At 41.3% G+C, this 22,438-nt stretch overlaps 1 protein-coding gene across 1 annotated transcript; it reads left to right on the forward strand.

Annotated features, from left to right (window-relative positions):
- Positions 1-2,047: 2,047 nt before the first annotated feature.
- Positions 2,048-15,924, forward strand: LOC135534575 (myeloid differentiation primary response protein MyD88-like). The gene is made up of 3 exons (XM_064961528.1): positions 2,048-2,619; positions 12,795-12,827; positions 13,832-15,924. Exons 1-3 carry the CDS (start codon positions 2,292-2,294, stop codon positions 13,984-13,986), a joined length of 516 nt encoding a protein of 171 aa, XP_064817600.1. The 5' UTR covers positions 2,048-2,291; the 3' UTR covers positions 13,987-15,924.
- The last annotated feature ends 6,514 nt before the right edge of the window (positions 15,925-22,438 follow it).

Consider the following 22,438-nt stretch of genomic DNA (forward strand, 5'->3'; position numbering starts at 1 on the left):
GATAACATTATAATGGGAAAGATAACGTTATGACGGGAAAGATAACGTTATAATGGTAAAGATAACGTTATGACGGGAAAGATAACGTTATAATGGGAAAGGTAACGTTATGACGGTAAAGATAACGTTATAATGGGATAGATAACGTCCGGAAATGTCGCAGCCCTGGCCTTAGTTATCTTTGTTTTCTTTATTATTTTGGTTAGGCCAGGGTGTGACATGGGTGATGTATGGTTTTTGTCTCATCTAGGGTGTTGTACTGTCTAGGGGTTTTTGTAGATTTATAGGGTTGTGTTCATTCTAGGTATTTATGTAAGTCTATGGTTGCCTGGATTGGTTCTCAATCAGAGGCAGGTGTTTATCGTTGTCTCTGATTGGGAACCATATTTAGGCAGCCATATTCTGTGGGTACTTTGGTGGGTGATTGTTTCCTTTGTCAGTGTTTGTGCCACATGGGACTGTTTCGTTGCCAGTTCACTTTATTATTTTTGTATTTCCTATTAAAACCATGGACACCTACCACTCTGCATATTGGTCCGATCCTTGTTTCACCTCTTCGGAGGAAGAGGAGGAAATCTGCCGTGACAATAATATAGATTTCTACATTTAATTTTGCAATGCTCGCGTGTGGTGTGGTCAGTCTGTTAGAGAGTTGAGTTGATACTAGAAGGGGGAACTGGAAACACTAAGGCCTTGTATGAGGGTCAACTTCCCTAAATGCATTGCCTTTTAGATAACTGGTTATTTATTGGCATGCTTTTTGTTTCTACATGTTCATTTTGGTTTTGAGAAGGTACTGCTGAATGTGTTGACCATATACTGCTGAATGTGTTGACCATATACTGCTGAATGTGTTGACCATATACAGCTGAATGTGTTGACCATATACAGCTGAATGTGTTGACCATATACTGCTGAATGTGTTGACCATATACTGATGAATGTGTTGACCATATACTGCTGAATGTGTTGAACATATACAGCTGAATGTGTTGACCATATACTGATGAATGTGTTGACCATATACTGCTGAATGTGTTGACCATATACTGCTGAATGTGTTGACCATATACTGCTGAATGTGTTGACCATATACTGCTGAATGTGTTGACCATATACTGCTGAATGTGTTGACCATATACTGCTGAATGTGTTGACCATATACTGCTGAATGTGTTGACCATATACTGCTGAATGTGTCATGTGGTAATATAGACATGTCTGAATGATCAGCCTTCACGCCAAGACACTCACAAGACTATTTCGTATTTGGTGTTTTGTCATCTTGTTGTGTCTAGTACGTCAAGAAGAACTGCAAAACCAATCGAGGTAGTAGCTGTATTTGGTGTTTTCACTCTCTACAAAAGCATCCATATCAGTAACATGGTTCATAAGTAACATGTTCTAAGGTGTCTTGATGTTTCCTGTCAGGGAGGAAGGAAGTGAAGGATAACAGCTGGCCCACTGCCAGCTCTGTATTTCAGGGCTGTTTATCAGAATAGGGAAGCGAAACCTTTCTACTGAAATACAGTTTAAACGCCCCATGGTCAGACTAAATGCAACAGGGAACACTTCTAATAAAGACCAGAGGGGATTATCCCACTGCTGCCACCAATGTAGCGACTGAGGGGATTATCCCACTGCTGCCACCAATGTAGCGACTGAGGGAAGGGGGAATAGCTGTAACAGGGCCTGTGGTGCAAGCACATTACCTGTGCTGAAATGTCCAGACACTGACAGATGCCATTTATATATATCACCAGCCCCCATGAATTATATTGTATAACTTGTGTATAACTATATCATACACAACAATATTTCCATAATTCAGGGAAAAATATATTTTTCTAATCTGGGTAAATAAACCATGTCTCTTCCGTGTGTGACGCAAGCAGGTCTTGATAAAGCGTTTCCTCATTTTCTGTCAATGGGATGTTCGTTTTGCGTGGCCCGGTACCCCAGGATGAGATTTAGTTCATTTTAGAACATTCCATTGGTCCATAAGTGAAATATCCACTCAACCCGGGGCACCGGGCCAGCCAGTCCCTCCCCTGGTCCATCCCCCTGGTCAGGCCTCTATAGAAGCCTCAGTCATTTCTAGTACATGCAATCAATAACTTTCACAACCACCGAAGCCCTCAGAAACGGAACAATTCTTCTAGTTTGGACACATCTGTTTCTTTCGGATTAAATGACAAATCAAATGTCTTAATTTGACTCGTATAAGGAGCGGTTTCGGTTTGTATAAATTTACGCCTTCATAAGAACCAGAAACGACAAATTCTTTGAATATGTCAGCTAGTTTAGACCTGTGGAATATTCCACTGAGAGCGCTGAATATCAACGTGAGAAAAAGATTGGGACTGTTTTTAAATCCGAGAAACACTGTGGCATCAGACTGGATGTCTGTCGCAGAAAACATGGGTTTCTCTTATTTAGAGATCAAGAATTACGAGGATTGCCAGGACCCAACACGGAAGATTCTAGAGGACTGGCAAGCACGTTGTCCCGGAGCCAAAGTTGGAAAGTTAGTTTCAATTCTGGATAATGTGGACAGAAAGGACGTTGTGGAGGATCTCCGAGTTCTCATTGGTAAACCAACGGCTTTTTATTCCGAAATAATATGACATGTAATCATCTATAAAGGATGACTGAAACCTGTATGTCTGTGTGTTCTGAAATGTATTACAGCCATGTTATGTATTAATTACAAAATAACCTTTAGTTGGAAGTGTCATGAATTATGATGACGTAATATTGAAATAATTGCTGAGTGCGCGTGCTTGTGTGTGTATTTCTGGGTATGTCTGGGTGTATGCACGTCTCTGTGTGTGTATTTCTGGGTATGTCTGGGTGTATGCACGTCTCTGTGTGTATTTCTGGGTATGTCTGGGTGTATGCACGTCTCTGTGTGTGTATTTCTGGGTATGTCTGGGTGTATGCACGTCTCTGTGTGTATTTCTGGGTATGTCTGGGTGTATGCATGTCTCTGTGTGTATTTCTGGGTATGTCTGGGTGTATGCACGTCTCTGTGTGTATTTCTGGGTATGTCTGGGTGTATGCATGTCTCTGTGTGTATTTCTGGGTATGTCTGGGTGTATGCACGTCTCTGTGTGTATTTCTGGGTATGTCTGGGTGTATGCACGTCTCTGTGTGTGTATTTCTGGGTATGTCTGGGTGTATGCATGTCTCTGTGTGTGTATTTCTGGGTATGTCTGGGTGTATGCATGTCTCTGTGTGTGTATTTCTGGGTATGTCTGGGTGTATGCACGTCTCTGTGTGTGTATTTCTGGGTATGTCTGGGTGTATGCACGTCTCTGTGTGTGTATTTCTGGGTATGTCTGGGTGTATGCACGTCTCTGTGTGGAGGACTGTAGGATGTCTGGGTGTACACGTCTCTGTGTGTATTTCTGGGTATGTCTGGGTGTATGACTGTGTGTAGTATGTCTGGGTGTATGCACCTCTGTGTGTATTTCTGGGTATGTCCAGGTTGTATTTCTGGGATGTCTGGGTGGACATGTCTGTGTTCATGTCTCAGAACCCTCTGTGGATTTCTGGGAGACTGTGTGTAATGTCTGGGTGGCATCTGTGTGTATTTCTGGGAGTGATGATGTCTCTGTGTGTGTACAGAGGAGACTGTAGGATAACATAAATATGTCCAGGTTCCTGAGGTGGACAGCTGTGTTCCCAGAACCCATAAAGGCACTAGATGTTAACACTAAATATGTCTGTAGTACACTACTGTCCAATCATAAACACTAGTGTTACACACTATTGGTCTGTAGTACACTACTGTCCAATCATAAACACTAGTGTTACACACTATTGGTCTGTAGTACACTACTGTCCAATCATAAACACTAGTGTTACACACTATTGGTCTGTAGAGATTACATTATTTGTCAAATGTACACAAGGTCCAATCAAAATTCGACTTCCACTTTATGCCAACCCCGTCTGAATGACAGATATACTGTACAGAGGTTTGACACACTGGGCGCCCGTGGAGCGGTAGTTGTGTGGAGATTTAGTGCCTTGCTCAATGGCACGATGGCAGGCAATGGCATTTAGGACTTGACATCAATCCTATGGTTGCAAGCTCACTTCCCGACAGATTTTTCCTGTCAGACCCGGGATTTGAACTGGCAATCCTCTGGGTGCTGGCCTTCCTCTTTTACCTCTAGGCTACAGTGCCTTGCGAAAGTATTCGGCCCCCTTGAACTTTGCGACCTTTTGCCACATTTCAGGCTTCAAACATAAAGATATAAAACTATATTTTTTTGTGAAGAATCAACAACAAGTGGGACACAATCATGAAGTGGAACGACATTTATTGGATAATTCAAACTTTTGAACAAATCAAAAACTGAAAAATTGGGGTGCAAAATTAATCAGCCCCCTTAAGTTAATACTTTGTAGCGCCATCTTTTGCTGCGATTACAGCTGTAAGTCGCTTGGGGTATGTCTCTATCAGTTTTGCACATCCAGAGACTGAAATTTTTTCCCATTCCTCCTTGCAAAACAGCTCGAGCTCAGTGAGGTTGGATGGAGAGCATTTGTGAACAGCAGTTTTCAGTTCTTTCCACAGATTCTCGATTGGATTCAGGTCTGGACTTTGACTTGGCCATTCTAACACCTGGATATGTTTATTTTTGAACCATTCCATTGTAGATTTTGCTTTATGTTTTGGATCATTGTCTTGTTGGAAGACAAATCTCCGTCCCAGTCTCAGGTCTTTTGCAGACTCCATCAGGTTTTCTTCCAGAATGGTCCTGTATTTGGCTCCATCCATCTTCCCATCAATTTTAACCTTCTTCCCTGTCCCTGCTGAAGAAAAGCAGGCCCAAACCATGATGTTGCCACCACCATGTTTGACAGTGGGTATGGTGTGTTCAGGGTGATGAGCTGTGTTGCTTTTACGCCAAACATATCGTTTTGCATTGTTGTTTTGCATTGTTGTTCAATTTTGGTTTCATCTGACCAGAGCACCTTCTTCCACATGTTTGGTGTGTCTCCCAGGTGGCTTGTGGCAAACTTTAAACAACACTTTTTATGGATATCTTTAAGAAATGGCTTTCTTCTTGCCACTCTTCCATAAAGGCCAGATTTGTGCAATATACGACTGATTGTTGTCCTATGGACAGAGTCTCCCACCTCAGCTGTAGATCTCTGCAGTTCATCCAGAGTGATCATGGGCCTCTTGGCTGCATCTCTGATCAGTCTTCTCCTTGTATGAGCTGAAAGTTTAGAGGGACGGTCAGGTCTTGGTAGATTTGCAGTGGTCTGATACTCCTTCCATTTCAATATTAGCGCTTGCACAGTGCTCCTTGGGATGTTTAAAGCTTGGGAAATCTTTTTGTATCCAAATCCGGCTTTACACTTCTTCACAACAGTATCTCGGACCTGCCTGGTGTGTTCCTTGTTCTTCATGATGCTCTCTGCGCTTTTAACGGACCTCTGAGACTATCACAGTGCAGGTGCATTTATACGGAGACTTGATTACACACAGGTGGATTGTATTTATCATCATTAGTCATTTAGGTCAACATTGGATCATTCAGAGATCCTCATTGAACTTCTGGAGAGAGTTTGCTGCACTGAAAGTAAAGGGGCTGAATAATTTTGCACACCCAATCTTTCAGTTTTTGATTTGTTAAAAAAGTTTGAAATATCCAATAAATGTCGTTCCACTTCATGATTGTGTCCCACTTGTTGTTGATTCTTCACAAAAAAATACAGTTTTATATCTTTATGTTTGAAGCCTGAAATGTGGCAAAAGGTCGCAAAGTTCAAGGGGGCCGAATACTTTCGCAAGGCACTGTATCTGCCGCTCCACACAACTAAATGATAAAAACACTAGTATCGCATTCACTGGTCAGTAGCATGGTGACTATCAACTCTGCTTATCACAACATTACTAAGTACTAAGTAGATAGTCTATAGTCATATGGAATATTCTTCCCTGAACATGCAAACAGCCTTCTGTATACAATGGCAGCAGCTTGTCTCTGGCCATCATGCACCAATGTTAATATTTATGACAGTTTTTTACCTATTGAGTCACCTCTCTCCTCTGTCTCCTGATGTTGAGTCCTCTCTCCTCTGTCTCCTGATGTTGAGTCCTCTGTCTCCTGATGTTGAGTCCTCTCTCCTCTGTCTCCTGATGTTGAGTCCTCTCTCCTCTGTCTCCTGATGTTGAGTCCTCTCTCCTCTGTCTCCTGATGTTGAGTCCCTCTCTCCTCTGTCTCCTGATATTGAGTCCCTCTCTCCTCTGTCTCCTGATGTTTCTCTCCTCTGTCTCCTGATGTTGAGTCTCTCCTCTGTCTCTGATCTGTCTCCTGATCTCCTGATGTTCTCTCCTCTGTCTCCTGATGTTGAGCCCTCTCTCCTCTGTCTCCTGATGTTCTCTCCTCTGTCTCCTGATGTTGAGTCCTCTCTCCTCTGTCTCCTGATGTTCTTTCCTCTGAGTCCTGATGTTGAGTCCTCTCTCCTCTGTCTCCTGATGTTGAGTCCTCTCTCCTCTGTCTCCTGATGTTGAGTCCCTCTCTCTCCTCTGTCTCCTGATGTTCTTTCCTCTGTCTCCTGATGTTGAGTCCTCTTCCTCTGTCTCCTGATGTTGAGTCCTCTCTCTCCTCTGTCTCCTGATGTTGAGTCCTCTCTCCTCTGTCTCCTGATGTTGAGTCCTCTCTCTCCTCTGTCTCCTGATGTTGAGTCCTCTCTCTCCTCTGTCTCCTGATGTTGAGTCCTCTCTTTCCTCTGTCTCCTGATGTTCTCTCTCCTCTCTCTCCTGATGTTGAGTCCTCTCTCCTCTGTCTCCTGATGTTGAGTCCTCTCCTCTCCTGATGTTGAGTCCTCTCTCCTCTGTCTCCTGATGTTGTCTCCTGATGTTGAGTCCTCTCTCCTCTGTCTCCTGATGTTGAGTCCTCTCTCCTCTGTCTCCTGATGTTGAGTCCTCTCTCCTCTGTCTCCTGATGTTGAGCCCTCTCTCCTCTGTCTCCTGATGTTGAGCCCTCTCTCCTCTGTCTCCTGATGTTGAGCCCTCTCTCCTCTGTCTCCTGATGTTGAGTCCTCTCTCCTCTGTCTCCTGATGTTGAGTCCTCTCTCCTCTGTCTCCTGATGTTGAGCCCTCTCTCCTCTGTCTCCTGATGTTGAGCCCTCTCTCCTCTGTCTCCTGATGTTGAGCCCTCTCTCCTCTGTCTCCTGATGTTGAGTCCTCTCTCCTCTGTCTCCTGATGTTCTCTCCTCTGTCTCCTGATGTTGAGTCCTCTCTCTCCTCTGTCTCCTGATGTTGAGTCCTCTCTCCTCTGTCTCCTGATGTTCTTTCCTCTGTCTCCTGATGTTGAGTCCTCTCTCCTCTGTCTCCTGATGTTGAGTCCTCTCTCCTCTCTCTCCTGATGTTGAGTCCTCTCTCTCCTCTGTCTCCTGATGTTCTTTCCTCTGTCTCCTGATGTTGAGTCCTCTCTCCTCTGTCTCCTGATGTTGAGTCCTCTCTCCTCTCTCTCCTGATGTTGAGTCCTCTCTCCTCTGTCTCCTGATGTTGAGCCCTCTCTCCTCTGTCTCCTGATGTTGAGCCCTCTCTCCTCTGTCTCCTGATGTTGAGCCCTCTCTCCTCTGTCTCCTGATGTTGAGCCCTCTCTCCTCTGTCTCCTGATGTTGAGTCCTCTCCTCTGTCTCCTGATGTTGAGTCCTCTCTCTCCTCTGTCTCCTGATGTTGAGTCTCTCTCTCCTCTGTCTCCTGATGTTGAGTCCTCTCTCTCCTCTGTCTCCTGATGTTGAGTCCTCTCTCTCCTCTGTCTCCTGATGTTGAGTCCTCTCTTTCCTCTGTCTCCTGATGTTCTCTCCTCTCTCTCCTGATGTTGAGTCCTCTCTCCTCTGTCTCCTGATCTGAGTCTCTCTCTCTCCTGATGTTGAGTCCTCTCTCCTCTGTCTCCTGATGTTGAGTCCTCTCTCCTCTCTCTCCTGATGTTGAGTCCTCTCTCCTCTGTCTCCCGGATGTTTGAGCCTCTCCTCTGTCTCCTGATGTTGAGTCCTTCTCCTCTGTCTCCTGATGTTGAGCCCAGTCTCCTCTGTCTCCTGATGTTGAAGTCATCTCTCCTCTGTCTCCTGATGTTGAGTCCTCTCTCCTCTGTCTCCTGATGTTGAGTCCCTCTCTCCTCTGTCTCCTGATGTTGAGTCCTCTCTCTCCTCTGTCTCCTGATGTTGAGTCCTCTCGAGATCCTCTGTCTCCTGATGTTGAGTGTCTCTTTCCTCTGTCTCCTGATGGCTCCTCCTCCTGATGTTGAATTTTCCTCTGTCTCCTGATGTTGAGTTTCCTCTGTCTCCTGATGTTGAGTCCTCTCTCTCCTGATATTGAGTGGTGGTTATCCTCTGTCTCCTGATGTTGAGTTGATCTCTCCTCTGTCTCCTGATGTTGAGTGGTGATTTCCTCTGTCTCCTGATGAGTCCTCCTCTCCTGATGTTGATGCCTCTCTCCTCTGTCTCCTGATGTTGAGTCCTCTCAGTCCTCTGTCTCCTGATGTTGAGTCTCTCTCTCCTGATATTGAGTCCTCTTTCCTCTGTCTCCTGATGTTGAGTCCTCATCCTCTCTCTCCTGATGTTGAGTCCTGTCTCTCCTGATATTGAGTCCTCTCTCTCCTCTGTCTCCTGATGTTGAGTCCTCTCTCTCCTCTGTCTCCTGATATTGAGTCCTCTCTCCTCTGTCTCCTGATGTTGAGTCCTCTCTCCTCTGTCTCCTGATGGAGTCCTATCTCTCCTGATATTGAGTCCCTCTCTCCTGATATTGAGTCCTCTCTCTCCTGATGTTGAGTCCTCTCTCCTCTGTCTCCTGATGTTGAGTATATTCTCCTCTGTCTCCTGATATTGAGTCCTCTCTTTCCTCTGTCTCCTGATGTTGAGTCCTCATTCCTCTGTCTCCTGATGTTGTAGTCATATTAATGTCTCCTGATGTTGTAGTGTCATATTAATGTCATGGTAGGTTGTAGTCATATTAATGTCTCCTGATGGTTGTAGTGTCATATTAATCCTCATCCTCTGTTGTGATGTTGTCATATTAATGTCATGGTAGGTTGTAGTCATATTAATCTCTGGTCTCTAGGTTGTAGTGTCATATCTAATGTCTCATGGTAGGTTGAGTCATATTCCTCTGTCATGGTAGGTTGATGTCATATTAATGTCTCCTGATGTTGAGTGTCATATTAATGTCATCCTAGGTTGTTCATATTAATGTCTCCTGATGTTGAGTCATATTAATGTCATGGAGGTTGAGTCATATTAATGTCATGGTAGGTTGTGATGTGTCATATTAATGTCCTGGAGGTTGATGTCATATTAATGTCATGGTAGGTTGAGTGTCATATTAATGTCCTGAGGTTGAGTCATTAATGTCATGTAGGTTGATGTCATTTCTGTCTCCTGATGTTGAGTCATATTCCTCTGTCTCATGAGGTTGTAGTCCTCATTAATCCTCTCATCCTGAGGTTGAGTCATATTCCTCTGTCTCCTGAGGTTGTAGTGTCATATTCTGTCTCCTGAGGTTGAGTTCTCATATTCTGTCTCTGATGTTGAGTTCCTCTGTCTCCTGAGGTTGTAGTCTCATCCTCTGTCTCATGATGTTGAGTCCTCCTCTGTCTCTGGTGATGTTGTCCTCTCATCTCCTCTGTCTCCTGAGGTTGAGTCATATTAATGTCTCCTGATGTTGTAGTCTCTATCTCCTCTGTCTCCTGATGTTGAGTCATATTAATGTCTCTGATGTTAGGTCCTCTGTCATATTAATGTCATGGTGATGTTGAGTCATATTAATGTCATCCTGATGTTGAGTCATATTAATGTCTCCTGAGGTTGAGTCATATTCCTCTGTCTCCTAGGTTGTAGTCATATTAATGTCATCCTAGGTTGAGTCATATTCCTCTGTCTCCTGATGTTGAGTCATATTCCTCTGTCTGGTGAGGTTGAGTCATCTCTCCTCTGTCTCCTGATGTTGTGTCATCTCCTCTGTCTCCTGATGTTGAGTCATATTCCTCTGTCTCCTGGTTGAGTTCTCATCTCCTCTGTCTCCTGATGTTGAGTGTCATATTCCTCTGTCTCCTGATGTTGAGTCCTGTTCTCCTCTGTCTCCTGATGTTGAGTCCTCATATTAATGTCATGGTAGGTTCTCTCCATATTAATCTCCTGATGTTGAGTCATATTAATGTCTCCTGATGTTGAGTCATATTAATGTCTCCTGATGTTGAGTCATATTAATCCTGATAGGTTGTTGTCATCTCCTCTGTCCTGATGTAGGTTGTTGTCATATTAATGTCATGGTAGGTTGTCTGTCTCCTGATTAATGTCATGGTAGGTTGTTGAGTCCTCTCTAGGTTGTTGTCCTAATGTCCTGATGTAGGTTCTAGTCATATCTAATGTCCTGATGTAGGTTGTAGTCTGATATTAATGTCATGGTAGGTCTGTCTCCTGATGTTGAGTCATCTCTAATGTCTCTCTCTCCTGATGTTGAGTTAATGTCCTGATAGGTTGAGTCATATCTAATGTCTGGTGATGTTGAGTTGTCATATTAATGTCTCCTGATGTTGAGTCCTATTAATGTCATGGTAGGTTGTTGTCATATTAATGTCTCCTGAGGTTGTTGTCATATTAATGTCATGGTAGGTTGAGTCATCTCTGTCCTGATAGGTTGTTGTCCTGATATTAGTGTCATGGTGATGTTGTCATATTAATGTCATGATAGGTCCTCTCTTTAATGTCTGGTAGGTTGTAGTCATATTAATGTCTCCTGAGGTTGAGTCATATTCCTCTGTCTCCTGATGTTGAGTCATATTAATGTCTCTCCTGATGTTGTAGTCATATTAATGTCATGAGGTTGAGTCATATTAATGTCATGGTAGGTTGAGTCATATTCCTCTGTCTCCTGATGTTGAGTCATCTCTAATGTCTCCTGATGTTGTTCCTCATCTCCTAATGTCATGGTAGGTTGTAGTGTCATATTAATGTCATGGTTGGTTGTCTGTCCTCTGTCTCCTGATGTTGAGTCCTCATATCCTCTGTCTCCTGATGTTGGTTGTAGTCCTCTGTCTCCTGATGTAGAGTTGTCTCATATTAATGTCTCCTGTATGTTGAGTCATATTAATGTCTCCTGATGTTGAGTCATATTAATGTCTGGTGATGTTGAGTCATATTCCTTTGTCTCCTGAGGTTGAGTTGTCATATTCTGTCTGGTGATGTTGAGTTCTCTCTCCTCTGTCTCCTGAGGTTGTAGTGTCATATTAATGTCCTGATGTTGGTCATCTCTGTCATGGTAGGTTGAGTGTCATATTAATGTCATGTCTCCTGATGTTGAGTCATATTAATGTCTCCTATGTTGAGTTCTCTCTTCTGTCTCCTGATGTTGTTGGTCATGGTAGGTTCTCCTCTGTCTCCTGATGTTAATGTCATGGTCTGTTCCTGATGTTCATATTAATGTCTCCTAGGTTGAGTCCTCTCTCCTCTGTCTCTTGATGTTGAGTCTCTCTCCTCTGTCTGGTGATGTTGAGTCATATTAATGTCATGGTAGGTTGTAGTCATATTAATGTCATGGTAGGTTGTAGTCATATTAATGTCATGGTAGGTTGTCTCATATTAATGTCTCCTGATATTGAGTTGTCTCTGTCTCCTGATGTTGAGTCATATTAATGTCATGGTAGGTTGAGTCATATCCTAATGTCATGGTAGGTTGTTGTCATATTAATGTCCTGGTAGGTTGTAGTCATATTAATGTCATGGTAGGTTGTAGTCATATTCCTCTGTCTCATGGTAGGTTTTAGTCATATTAATGTCTGGTAGGTTGTAGTTTCATATCTCCATGGTAGGTTGTCATGGTAGGTTGGTAGGTTTTCATATTAATGTCATGGTAGGTTGTAGTTTCATATTAATGTCATGGTAGGTTGTAGTTTCATATTAATGTCATGGTAGGTTGTTGTCATATTAATGTCATGGTAGGTTGTTGTCATATTAATGTCATGGTAGGTTGTTGTCATATTAATGTCATGGTAGGTTGTTGTCATATTAATGTCATGGTAGGTTGTAGTCATATTAATGTCATGGTAGGTTGTAGTCATATTAATGTCATGGTAGGTTGTAGTCATATTAATGTCATGGTAGGTTGTTGTCATATTAATGTCATGGTAGGTTGTCATATTAATGTCATGGTAGGTTGTAGTCATATTAATGTCATGGTAGGTTGTTGTCATATTAATGTCATGGTAGGTTGTTGTCATATTAATGTCATGGTAGGTTGTTGTCATATCATATTAATGTCTGGTCTGTTCTCGTCATATTAATGTCATGGTAGGTTGTCATGTCATGGTAGGTTGTTGTCATATTAATGTCATGGTAGGTTGTTGTCATATTAATGTCATGGTAGGTTGTTGTCATATTAATGTCATGGTATAGGTTGATGCCTTCATATGTCAATGACTTTGACTTTGTCCATGGTTGATGATCAGCAGTTAATGCCATGGTAGGTTGTTGTCATATTAATGTCTGGACCATCAGGTTGCGAACTATTAAAGTCATGGTTAGGTTGTCATGTCATGGTAGGTTGTAGATCATAGCCACTTGTCATTGGCTGTGTTCTGTTTCATATTAATGTCATGATATGTTTTCAGAATTTTATTAGTCAGAGACGGGTTTTGCTCTGTCATATTAATGTACATGGAGAGTGGTGGTTATGGCTGGATAATATACTATATGTTGTTGATCTGTAGGTGTAAAAGGATGGTGGTGGTGATATTAATGTCACCTGGTAGGTTGTTGTCTGTGACTTCCAGACAATGTTTCCCTCAGTCTCTGTCCTGGTAAGGTATCACTCAGTACATATTAATGTCATGGTAGGTTGTAGTCATATTAATGCCATGGTAGGTTGTTGTCATATTAATGTCATGGTAGGTTGTTGTCATATTAATGTCATGGTAGGTTGTCATGTCATGGTAGGTTGTTGTCATATTAATGTCATGGTAGGTTTTAGTCATATTAATGTCATGGTAGGTTGTCATGTCATGGTAGGTTGTAGTCATATTAATGTCATGGTAGGTTGTCATGTCATGGTAGGTTGTTGTCATATTAATGTCATGGTAGGTTGTCATGTCATGGTAGGTTGTTGTCATATTAATGTCATGGTAGGTTGTAGTCATATTAATGTCATTGTAGGTTGTAGTGTCATATTAATGTCATGGTAGGTTGTTGTCATATTAATGTCATGGTAGGTTGTAGTGTCATATTAATGTCATGGTAGGTTGTAGTCATATTAATGTCATGGTAGGTTGTTGTCATATTAATGTCATGGTAGGTTGTCGTCATATTAATGTCATGGTAGGTTGTCATGTCATGGTAGGTTGTAGTCATATTAATGTCATGGTAGGTTGTCATGTCATGGTAGGTTGTTGTCATATTAATGTCATGGTAGGTTGTAGTCATATTAATGTCATTGTAGGTTGTAGTTTCATATTAATGTCATGGTAGGTTGTTGTCATATTAATGTCATGGTAGTTTGTAGTGTCATATTAATGTCATGGTAGGTTGTAGTGTCATATTAATGTCATGGTAGGTTGTTGTCATATTAATGTCATGGTAGGTTGTAGTCATATTAATGTCATGGTAGGTTGTAGTCATATTAATGTCATGGTAGGTTGTAGTCATATTAATGTCATATTAATGTCATGGTAGGTTGTAGTCATATAATGGCATGGTAGGTTGTCATGTCATTGTAGGTTGTAGTCATATTAATGTCATGGTAGGTTGTCATGTCATGGTAGGTTGTTGTCATATTAACTGCAGCTATCTCCTCTGAAACCTCTCCCAGGGGCCCGGAGCAAGCGACTGATCCCTGTGAAGTATAGGTCTATGAAAAAAGCTTTCCCCAGTATCCTGAGAATCCTGACGATGTGTGACTACACACAACCCTGTACAGAGTCCTGGTTCTGGGTCCGGCTGGCCAAGGCCCTCTCCCTGCCCTGAATGGATCGTACAGACTTACAGCAACCAATCAGCACAAGGGGCCTGCCCCTCTCCAGCGGGAACAGGAAGAGTACATGTCAGCTCGGTGGTACTGTTACTTTACTGGGGACCGTTGATTGCCACAGTTTAGTTGACATATTTTAGATTGATTCATATTTTATATTGATTCATATTTTATATTGATTCATTTCTTAGTTAGAACAGTTTGTGTATTGTACAGTTTGTGTATTGTACAGTTTGTGTATTGTAGCAGTTTTCTAAACCCACAGATGGAGTTCTCCTCCTTTTGTCCTCATCACTGAGAGCCTGATGGCTCCTTCACTCATTACTGATATATTGATTTGGGTTTAATATGAGATTTCATTCCATCAAACGTTTTATATGTTTTTAATATGATATTTTATTCTGAGCCCCATCGCTCATATGGACCAAATATCAACCTGAATGAATAAATGCTGTTTTTTTTTTAAATATTCAATTTTTTCACCTGTTAAGAATATTGTATAGATCAGATGTCTGCATGGTTGGCAACACATTTTACATTTATTTAGCTGTTTGTTTATCTGATGGGCCGGCTCTTTAGTTTCCACATCCTCCTTCCTCCTGTCATGGCGGCCATATTGTCTCCTCAGATGAGAGATATCAGCCTGTGTCTTCCTCCTGTCATGGCGGCCATGTTGTCTCCTCAGATGAGAGATATCAGCCTGTGACTTCCTCCTGTCATGGCGGCCATCTTGTCTCCTCAGATGAGAGAGATCAGCCTGTGACTTCCCCCTGTCATGGCGGCCATCTTGTCTCCTCAGATGAGAGATATCAGCCTGTGTCTTCCTCCTGTCATGACGGCCATCTTGTCTCCTCAGATGAGAGATATCAGCCTGTGACTTCCTCCTGTCATGGCGGCCATCTTGTCTCCTCAGATGACAGAGATCAGCCTGTGTCTTCCCCCTGTCATGGCGGCCATCTTGTCTCCTCAGATGACAGAGATCAGCCTGTGTCTTCCCCCTGTCATGGCGGCCATCTTGTCTCCTCAGATGACAGATATCAGCCTGTGACTTCCTCCTGTCATGGCGGCCATCTTGTCTCCTCAGATGAGAGATATCAGCCTGTGTCTTCCCCCTGTCATGGCGGCCATCTTGTCTCCTCAGATGACAGATATCAGCCTGTGACTTCCTCCTGTCATGGCGGCCATCTTGTCTCCTCAGATGAGAGATATCAGCCTGTGTCTTCCCCCTGTCATGGCGGCCATCTTGTCTCCTCAGATGACAGATATCAGCCTGTGACGTCCTCCTGTCATGGCGGCCATCTTGTCTCCTCAGATGACAGATATCAGCCTGTGACTTCCTCCTGTCATGGCGGCCATGTTGTCTCCTCAGATGAGAGAGATCAGCCTGTGTCTTCCCCCTGTCATGGCGGCCATCTTGTCTCCTCAGATGACAGATATCAGCCTGTGACGTCCTCCTGTCATGGCGGCCATCTTGTCTCCTCAGATGACAGATATCAGCCTGTGTCTTCCTCCTGTCATGGCGGCCATCTTGTCTCCTCAGATGAGAGAGATCAGCCTGTGTCTTCCCCCTGTCATGGCGGCCATCTTGTCTCCTCAGATGAGAGATATCAGCCTGTGTCTTCCCCCTGTCTTGACACCCTGTTTCAGTGCAGAGCGGAGAGACTGACACCTGGCACATTCACCACACTTTATAAAGCTGTATAAATCCACCAATACCAAAATCTACCAAAACTGTAAGAAAAACATGTAAAGAAATGGGAGAAGGACAGGAAGTGATAAGGGACTTTGTCAGTGAAGTAGCTGGCCATTTCCAAATGGACTCGTAGTGGGTTACTCATGCGCCCTTCTCTGGTAACTAGTGGATGTATATTTTGTGTTTCTTCATTTCATCTGCACTGTTTTTCTATTAAAAAAAAACATCTTTATTAAGCTTCCTAATGTCTACCAGCGTACTTCCTATATGGCATGACAATTACGTTCAGTAGTGCCTGGTCCGGCAGTACCACAGGAATCAAATCAAATTTATTTGTCACATACACATGGTTAGCAGATGTTAATGCGAGTGTAGCGAAATGCTTGTGCTTCTAGTTCCGACAATGCAGTAATAACCAACAAGTAATCTAACTAACAATTCCAAAACTACTGTCTTATACACAGTGTAAGGGGATAAAGAATATGTACATAAGGATATATGAATGAGTACAGAGCAGCATAGGCAAGATACAGTAGATGGTATCGAGTACAGTATATACATATGAGATGAGTATGTAAACAAAGTGGCATAGTTAAAGTGGCTAGTGATACATGTATTACATAAGGATGCAGTCGATGATATAGAGTACAGTATATACGTATGCATATGAGATGAATAATGTAGGGTAAGTAACATTATATAAGGTAGCACTGTTTAAAGAGGAGGGCCTGATCCAGCAGTACCACAGTAGGGCCTGGTCCGGCAGTACCACAGTAGGGCCTGGTCCGGCAGTACCACAGTAGGGCCTGGTCCGGCAGTACCACAGTAGGGCCTGGTCCGGCAGTACCACAGTAGGGCCTGGTCCGGCAGTACCACAGTTACGGCCTGGTCCGGCAGTACCACAGTAGGGCCTGGTCCGGCAGTACCACAGTAGGGCCTGGTCCGGCAGTACCACAGTAGGGCCTGGTCCGGCAGTACCACAGTTAGGGCCTGGTCCGGCAGTACCACAGTAGGGCCTGGTCCGGCAGTACCACAGTAGGGCCTGGTCCGGCAGTACCACAGTAGGGCCTGGTCCAGCAGTACCACAGTTAGGGCCTGGTCCGGCAGTACCACAGTAGGGTTGAGGAATACACCACCTCAGTCATCGGCTTCATCAATAAGTGTATCGACGACTTCTTCCCCACAGTGACTGTACGTACATATCCCAACCAGAAGCCATGGATTACAGGCAAAAAACGCATTGAGCTAAAGGCTAGAGCTGTCGCTTTCAAGGAGCAGGAGACTAATTCGGACGCTGATAAGAAATACCGCTACGCTCTCAGATGAACCATCAAACAAGCAAAGCGTCAATACAGGATTAAGATTGAATCCTACTACACCAGCTCTGACGCTCGTCGGATGTGGCAGGACTCGAAAACTATTACAGACTACAAAGGGAAACCCAGAAGTGATCTGCTCAGTGACATGAGCCTACCAGATGAGTTAAATGCCTTTTATGCTCGCTTCGAGGCAAGCAACACTGAAGCATGCAGAAGAGCACCAGCAGTTCTGGATGACTGTGTGATAATGTTCTCAGTAGCTGATGTGAACAAAACCTTTAAACAGGTCAACATTCACAAAGCCGCTGGGCCAGACGGATTACCAGGACGTGTACTCAAAGCATGCGCAGACCAACTGTCAATTGTCTTCACTGACATTTTCAACCTCTCCCTGACCGAGTCTGTAATACCTACATGTTTCAAGCAGACCACCATTGTCCCTGTGCCCAGGGAAGCGAATGTAACCTGCCTAAATCATTACCGCCCCGTGGCACTCACGTCAATAGCCATTAAATGCTTTGAAAGGCTGGTCATGGCTCACATCAACAGCATCCTTCAGGACACCCTAGACCCACTTCAATTTGCATACCGCCCCAACAGATCCACAGATGACGCAATCTCAATCGCACTCCACACTGCCCTTTCTCACCTGGATAAAAGGAGCACCTATGTAAGACTGCTGTTCACTGACTACAGCTCAGCGTTCAACACCATATTGCCCATGAAGCTCATCACAAAGCTAAGGACTCTGGGACTAAACACCTCCCTCTGCAACTGCATACTGGACATCCTGACGGGCCGCCCCCCAGGTGGTAAGAGTAGGCAACAACACATCTGCCACGCTGATCCTTAACACTGGGGCCACTCGGGGGGGGGGGGTACTTAGTCCCCTCCTATATTCCCTGTTCACCCACGACTGCGTAGCCAAACACAACTCCAACACCGTCATAAGGTTTGCTGACGACACAACAGTGGCAGGCCTGATCACCGACAACGATGAGACGGCCTATAGGGAGGAGGTCAGAGTACTGGCAATGTGGTGCCAGGACAACAACCTCTCCCTCAATGTGAGCAAGACAAAGGAGCTGATCGGCGGTTAACATCGATGGGGCTGAAGTGGAGCGGGTCGAGAGTTTCAAGTTCTTTGGTATCAACATCACCAACAAATTATCATGGTCCAAACACACCAAGACAGTCGTGAAGAGGGCACGACAAAACCCTTTCCCCCTCAGGAGACTGAAAAGATTTGGCATGGGACCCCAGATCCTCAAATGGTTCTACAGTATATAGCCTCCACATTGACTCTGTACTGGTACCCCCTGTATATAGCCTCCACATTGACTCTGTACTGGTACCCCCTGTATATAGCCTCCACATTGACTCTGTACCAGTACCCCCTGTATATAGCCTCCACATTGACTCTGAACCGGTACCCCCTGTATATAGCCTCCACATTGACTCTGAACCGGTACCCCCTGTATATAGCCACCACATTGACTCTGTACTGGTACCCCCTGTATATAGCCTCCACATTGACTCTGTACTGGTACCCCCTGTATATAGCCTCCACATTGACTCTGTACTGGTACCCCCTGTATATAGCCTCCACATTGACTCTGTACCAGTACCCCCTATATATAGCCTCCACATTGACTCTGTACTGGTACCCCCTGTATATAGCCTCCACATTGACTCTGTACCAGTACCCCCTATATATAGCCTCCACATTGACTCTGTACCAGTACCCCCTATATATAGCCTCCATATTGACTCTGTACCAGTACCCCCTGTATATAGCCTCCACATTGACTCTGTACCAGTACCCCCTGTATATAGCCTCCACATTGACTCTGTACTGGTACCCCCTGTATATAGCCTCCACATTGACTCTGTACCGGTAACCCCTGTATATAGCCTCCATATTGACTCTGTACTGGTACCCCCTGTATATAGCCTCCACATTGACTTTGTACCGTAATACCCTGTATATAGCCTCCACATTGACTCTGTACCGGTACCCCCTGTATATAGCCTCCACATTGACTCTGTACTGTAACACCCTGTATATAGCCTCCACATTGACTCTGTACTGGTACCCCCTGTATATAGCCTCCACATTGACTCTGTACCGGTAACCCCTGTATATAGCCTCCACATTGACTCTGTACCGGTAACCCCTGTATATAGCCTCCACATTGACTCTGTACCGGTAACCCCTGTATATAGCCTCCACATTGACTCTGTACCGGTAACCCCTGTATATAGCCTCCACATTGACTCTGTACCGGTAACCCCTGTATATAGCCTCCACATTGACTCTGTACCGGTAACCCCTGTATATAGCCTATGTATTGTTATTTTATTGGGTTACTCTTTATTTTTTACTTAAAATATTTACCAAATAAACTAATCTTTCTTGAACTGCGTTGTTGGTTGCAAGTAAGCATTTCACGGTAAGGTCTACATCTATTGTATTCGGCACATGTGACAAAGTTTGATTTGTTTTGAGAGATGAGCAAAAGAGGCCTCGGGAAGGACCTCTAAGCCCGTGATAGGTCCCTTTGTCTCTGTCTGTGTCTGTCTGTCTGTGTGTGTGTGTGTGTGTGTGTGTGTGTCTGTGTGTCTGTCTGTCTGTCTGTGTGTGTGTCTGTGTGTGTGTCTGTCTGTGTGTCTGTCTGTGTGTCTGTCTGTGTGTCTGTCTGTGCCAGTGTCAATGGCAGATCACTTTTTTGTTGCTACTTTCTCTAATTTGAGTGGAAATATTATGGTCCATGTGTGAAGAGACGAGTGGTAGTATTATATTATATAGTGGTAGTATTATAGTAGTATTATATTATATAGTGGTAGTATTATAGTAGTATTATATTATATAGTGGTAGTATCATAGTAGTATTATATTATGGTGTGATAGTAGTATAGCAGTATTATATAGTAGTAATATTATATGGTGGTAGTATTATAGTAGTATTTTATAGTAGTGGTATTATATCATATAGTGGTAGTATTATAGTAGTATTATATAGTAGTAGTATTGTATTATATAATGGTAATATTATAGTAGTATTATATAGTAGTAGTATTATAGTGGTATATTATATTGTGGTAGTATTATAGTAGTATTATATAGTAGCAGTAGTATATTATGTAGTGGTGGTATTATAGTAGTAATATATTATATAGTGGTAGTATTATAATAGTATTATATAGTAGTAGTATTACATTATATAGGGGTAGTATTATAGTACTATGATATTATATAGCGGTAGTATTATAGTAGTATTATATTATATATTGGTAGTAGTATTATAGTATTATATTGTAGTAGTATTATATTATATAGTGGTAGTATTATAGTATTATATAGTAGTGGTATTATATAGTGGTAGCATTATACTGGTATTATATAGTAGTAGTATTATAGGGGTGGTATTATAGTACTATTATATAGTAGTATTATATCATATAGTGGTAGTATTATAGTTGTATTATAGTAGTATTATATAGTAGTAGTATTAAATTATATAGTGTTAGTATTATAGCAGTAGTATATTATGTGGTGGTAGTATTATAGTAGTAGTATACTATATTGTTGGAGTATATTAATAGTATTATATAGTGGTAGCATTATAGTGGTATTATATAGTAGTAGTATAATATTATTTAGTGGTAGTATTATAGGGGTAGTATTATAGTACTATTGTATAGTAGTATTATATCATATAGTGGTAATATTATAGTAGTATTATATTATATAGTGCTAGTATTATAGTAGTATTATATAGTAGTAGTATTATATTATATAGTGCTAGTATAATAGCAGTAGTATATTATGTGGAAGTATTATAGTAATAGTATACTATATAGTGCTAGTATTATAGTAGTATTATATAGTAGTAGTATTATATTATATAGTGCTAGTATAATAGCAGTAGTATATTATGTGGTAGTATTATAGTAATAGTATACTATATAGTGGGAGTGTTATAGTATTATTATATAGTGGTAGTATTATAGTATCATAATATTATATAGTGCTAGTATCATTATATTATATAGTGGTATTATAGTGGTAGCAGTATATTATATAGTGGTAGTATTATAGAGTGGTAGTATTATAGAATCATTATATTATGTAGTGGTAGTATTATATTGTATAGTGGTTGTATTGTAGTTGTATTATATAGTGGTAGTATTATAATAGTGTTATATAGTGGTTGTATTATATAGTGGTAGTATTATAATAGTGTTATATAGTGGTAGTATTATAATATTATTATTTAGTGGTAGTATTATAAGAGTATTATTTAGTGGTAGTATTATAATAGTATTATTTAGTGGTAGTATTATAATAGTGTTATATAGTGGTAGTATTATAATAGTGTTATATAGTGGTTGTATTATAATAGTGTTATATGTTGGTAGTATTATAATAGTATTATTTAGTGGTAGTATTATAATAGTATTATTTAGTGGTAGTATTATAATAGTATTATTTAGTGGTAGTATTATAATAGTGTTATATAGTGGTAGTATTATAATAGTGTTATATAGTGGTAGTATTATAATAGTGTTATATAGTGGTAGTATTATAATAGTATTATTTAGTGGTAGTATTATAATAGTATTATTTAATGGTAGTATTATAATAGTATTATTTAGTGGTAGTATTATAATAGTATTATTTAGGGGTAGTATTATAGTTGTATTATATAGTGGTAGTATTATAGTTGTATTATATAGTGGTAGTATTATAATAGTATTATTTAGTGGTAGTATTATAATAGTATTATTTAGTGGTAGTATTATAGTTGTATTATATAGTGGTAGTATTATAGTTGTATTATATAGTGGTAGTATTATAATAGTGTTATATTTTGGTAGTATTATAGTTGTATTATATAGTGGTAGTATTATAATAGTATTATATAGTGGTAGTATTATAGTTGTATTATATAGTGGTAGTATTATAATAGTGTTATATATTGGTAGTATTATAGTTGTATTATATAGTGGTAGTATTATAATAGTATTATATAGTGGTAGTATTATAATAGTGTTATATAGTGGTAGTATTATAGTTGTATTATATAGTGGTAGTATTATATTGTATAGTGGTAGTATTATAGATGTATTATATAGTGGTAGTATTATAATAGTGTTGTATAGTGGTAGTATTATAGTTGTATTATATAGTGGTAGTATTATATTGTATAGTGGTAGTATTATAGTTGTATTATATAGTGGTAGTATTATAATAGTGTTGTATAGTGGTAGTATTATAGTTGTATTATACAGTGGTAGTATTATATTGTATAGTGGTAGTATTATAGTTGTATTATATAGTGGTAGTATTATAATAGTGTTATATATTGGTAGTATTATAGTTGTATTATATAGTGGTAGTATTATAATAGTATTATTTAGTGGTAGTATTAT

This window comes from Oncorhynchus masou, unplaced genomic scaffold (genome assembly GCF_036934945.1).
Source record: "Oncorhynchus masou masou isolate Uvic2021 unplaced genomic scaffold, UVic_Omas_1.1 unplaced_scaffold_3601, whole genome shotgun sequence".
In the NCBI taxonomy this organism is placed as follows: Eukaryota; Metazoa; Chordata; class Actinopteri; order Salmoniformes; family Salmonidae; genus Oncorhynchus; species Oncorhynchus masou.

What these genes read in the sequence shown, in the direction of transcription:
- LOC135534575 (XM_064961528.1), top strand. Translation starts at nt 2,292, where the DNA reads ATGTCAGCTAGTTTAGACCTGTGGAATATTCCACTGAGAGCGCTGAAT. An exon ending in AACGGCTTTTTATTCCGAAA is followed by an intron (nt 2,620 to 12,794) that starts TAATATGACATG and finishes GTTGTCTGTGAC; the next exon opens with TTCCAGACAATGTTTCCCTC. An exon ending in TTCCCTCAGTCTCTGTCCTG is followed by an intron (nt 12,828 to 13,831) that starts GTAAGGTATCAC and finishes AACCTCTCCCAG; the next exon opens with GGGCCCGGAGCAAGCGACTG.